At 65.6% G+C, this 2,802-nt stretch overlaps 2 protein-coding genes across 4 annotated transcripts in view; both read left to right on the top strand.

Annotated features, from left to right (window-relative positions):
* FLAD1 (flavin adenine dinucleotide synthetase 1) overlaps positions 1–507 on the top strand; it is a 5,140-nt gene extending 4,633 nt beyond the window's left edge. For all 3 annotated transcript variants that reach the window (XM_029936059.1, XM_029936058.1, XM_029936057.1), the window contains 2 exons: positions 137–210; positions 305–507. In XM_029936059.1, coding sequence (XP_029791919.1) covers positions 137–210; positions 305–440 — 210 coding nt within the window. In that variant the 3' untranslated portion in view covers positions 441–507. The remainder of the gene's footprint in view (positions 1–136; positions 211–304) is intronic.
* An 89-nt stretch (positions 508–596) lies between these two features.
* Positions 597–1,834, top strand: LENEP (lens epithelial protein). The gene is made up of 2 exons (XM_029936060.1): positions 597–1,200; positions 1,363–1,834. Exon 1 carries the CDS (start codon positions 976–978, stop codon positions 1,159–1,161), a length of 186 nt encoding a protein of 61 aa, XP_029791920.1. The 5' UTR covers positions 597–975; the 3' UTR covers positions 1,162–1,200; positions 1,363–1,834.
* Positions 1,835–2,802: the final 968 nt, after the last annotated feature.

The following is a 2,802-nucleotide window of genomic DNA, read 5'->3' as shown; positions in this document are numbered from 1 at the left end:
AGAGGCACTAGCGCGTTTCCAGTGCCGGCCACGTGAGACGGCGCAGCTGGAGATGCCTGGGGGGGGGGGGCAGGGAGGCAGGGGGGAGGGAGGCGGGCGGGGGGTTCTCTTCGTCTGTGACCCTCTGGCCTCCCAGGACTGGACCTACAGAGACATCTGGGACTTCCTGCGCCAGCTGTTTGTCCCGTACTGTGTCCTGTATGACCGAGGGTAAGGGCGCCGGCAGCAGCCGTCGGGAGGGTGGGGTGGGGGGCGCCGCGATGGGGAGAGCCGCCCCCACTCGCCCGCCTTCCCCCTGCCCCAGGTACACGTCGCTGGGTGGCCGCGAGAACACGGTGAGGAACCCGGCCCTGAAGTGCCTCAGCCCGGGGGGCCAGCCCACCTACCGGCCGGCCTACCTGCTGGAGAACGAGGACGAGGAGCGGAACTCGCGCACGTGACCCAGCGCGTGACCCAGCGCGGGCCGCCTCGGTGTCCCCCCTCAATAAACCGCCCATGTGCACCTGGCACCCTGCCCGTGTCTTCCTGCTCCGGGGACGCGGGGACGGGAGTCGCAGCCGTGGGCCAGGCTCTGCAGGCTCCCAGCCAAGGGGGGCAGCGGCGTACACAGAACACACTGGAAAGGAGCCCACGCGGCCAGAGCCCGCCGGAGGGCAGGGGCAGGAGCTGCGCCCACCCCAGGCGGGGTCGGGGGACACCTGGACAGGGCCCGGAGGTTTCCAGAGCCGGCTGCAGAAGGGAAGCTGAGCTGGCCTGGCTGGGGAAGATGGAAGAAGGGGGGCCAGGCCCTCCCCCTCCTAACCCAGCCTCCATCCCTGCCCATGAAGGCTGACTCAGCCCATTCTTGGGCCCAGAACCTTCCCTGTGCTAGATCCTGGGGGCCTTTGTCCCCCTAGTCATGAGGTCTGAGGGGGCGGGACGCTGGTGATAAAAGGCCCTGGAGACCGCTCTGAGGGCCTCAGAGCCGCAGCCCAGATGCAGCCCCGGACGCAGCCCCTCGCCCAGGCCCTGCCTTTCTCCTTCAGAAGGGCCCTGCGGGGTACCGGGCTCCAGGTGCCGGTCGTGAAGATGGGCACAGGATGGGAGGGCCTGCAGCAGACCCTGAAGGAGGTGGCCTACATCCTCCTCTGCTGCTGGTGCATCAAGGAGCTGCTGGACTGACGCGGCGCGGACCGCCCCCGCTCTGCCCGCCCCGCTCAGGTGGGCAGCCCGCCCTGCCTCTGCCCTACGCCGCTCTGGAGGGCTGGGGCCTCCGGGGGGGGGGGGGGGGGGGGAGACCGGAGGCGCGGCTGCAGGGCTGCAGCTTCTACAGAAGTGTAGCAGAGCCGCAGAGCCACTTCCCAGCCTCTGTTCCTCCTCCAGCTCCGGCCCAGACCCCCACCCCCACCCCAGGCCGGCGGTGCTCCACCCACCGTGGACCACACACCACGGGGAGGCGGAACGTGGACCCTGCTTCGAGTTTGTGCCATCCGCCAGCTTCCGCTCCCAGCCCCCACCTCTGCTGGACCTCCAGGGCACAGGAGCCTGACCTGCTGGCCGAGACCCCAGTGTGACTGCAGCAGGCCCGGCACGTGAGCCCACCAGGCCCAGAGGCTCGATTGACCTGTTCCTTCAGTGCCTGGAATGGGCGGCCCCTCCCCGCTGAGAATCCCTAAACTGTGTGTGTACGCACGCGTGTGCCCGTCCTGGTGCTCCGAACACAGCGGTGAACAACACAGGCCCCTGGCCTCACGGGGCTCACGTTCTGGGGGCGGAGACGGAAAATAGTGTAAGCCAGAAAAGCTAGGGTATAGATGTTCCGTATAAAATAAATAGGCCTTAAGGCCAAAAGTTCTACATGGCTAAAAGGAAACTCGAACTCAGCACTGGAAGAGTGTTGGAGCCAGAGTACAGACCAGGGAGGGAAGGAGGTGGGGCGCCTGGGCCCCTGAGTGGCAGACTTCAGCTCAGGTCATGATCTCACAGTTCATGGGTTCAAGCCCCACAGCCGGTTCTGTGCTGACAGCTCGGAGCGTGCAGCTGCTTCCGATTCTATGCCTCCCTCTCTGCCCCTCCCCCACTCACACTCTGCCTCTCTCCTTCTCAAAGCCAACATTATAAAAAAATAAACACTGTAAAGAAGGGAGGGAAGGTGGTTGCCCTGGGTAGAAGAGACTGAAAACCAGGTTTTCACCCCACTCACTGGTGCCTGGGTGGGGACGGGGAGGGTAGAAAGCCCAGGATCCACCCTACTGGTGGGTGGGGAGGGATCCCGCTTGGGTGGGGTCCGCTGCGAGGCTGGCCACCCCCTGCCAATGAGGATCTTGAGAGAAGCCCCTCAAGCCCCCCCTCACCGGAAGTTGGGCCTGCGCCTCCCTCCCGCGCAAGAGGCTGCAAGAGAAAGGCACCTGTGTGGCCAGCAAGTTCCTCAGGCCGGTCACCGTGCGCTGTTGCGGTGTGCTGTCACCAGGCACAGGCACAGAGCCAGGACCGCCCAGCCCAGCGGTAGGTACACATCAGCCAGCAGCACCGTCCTACTCAGACTTCTGACTGTGCCCCCCACAAGCACGGTGCCATGCCGGCGCGCCCTGGGCCCTCCTGGGGCCAGCTGTTGCCCCTCCCTTCTCTCCTAGGGCACAAGCCTGGAGACTTGTCACTCCCAGGGACCAGCTTCTCCCCAGACTCATTAGCGAATGCCCTGCCCTCTGCCCTCTGGGTACGTTTTGTCTCTGCGTAAAGGTGACCCCCACCAGGAGTAAGGAGATCTGCTGAGAAGTGACCCTCATTCCAGGGCAAGTGCATGCAGCGCCCCATCTCCATTCA

The sequence above is a fragment of the Suricata suricatta genome, chromosome 3 (genome assembly GCF_006229205.1).
Source record: "Suricata suricatta isolate VVHF042 chromosome 3, meerkat_22Aug2017_6uvM2_HiC, whole genome shotgun sequence".
In the NCBI taxonomy this organism is placed as follows: domain Eukaryota; kingdom Metazoa; phylum Chordata; class Mammalia; order Carnivora; family Herpestidae; genus Suricata; species Suricata suricatta.
The sequence above is the reverse complement of the archived record's forward strand: the minus strand, read 5'-3'. Positions and strand labels throughout refer to the sequence as shown.

Coding starts and splice junctions, on each gene's coding strand:
- LENEP (XM_029936060.1), top strand. CDS start 976: ATGCAGCCCCGGACGCAGCCCCTCGCCCAGGCCCTGCCTTTCTCCTTC.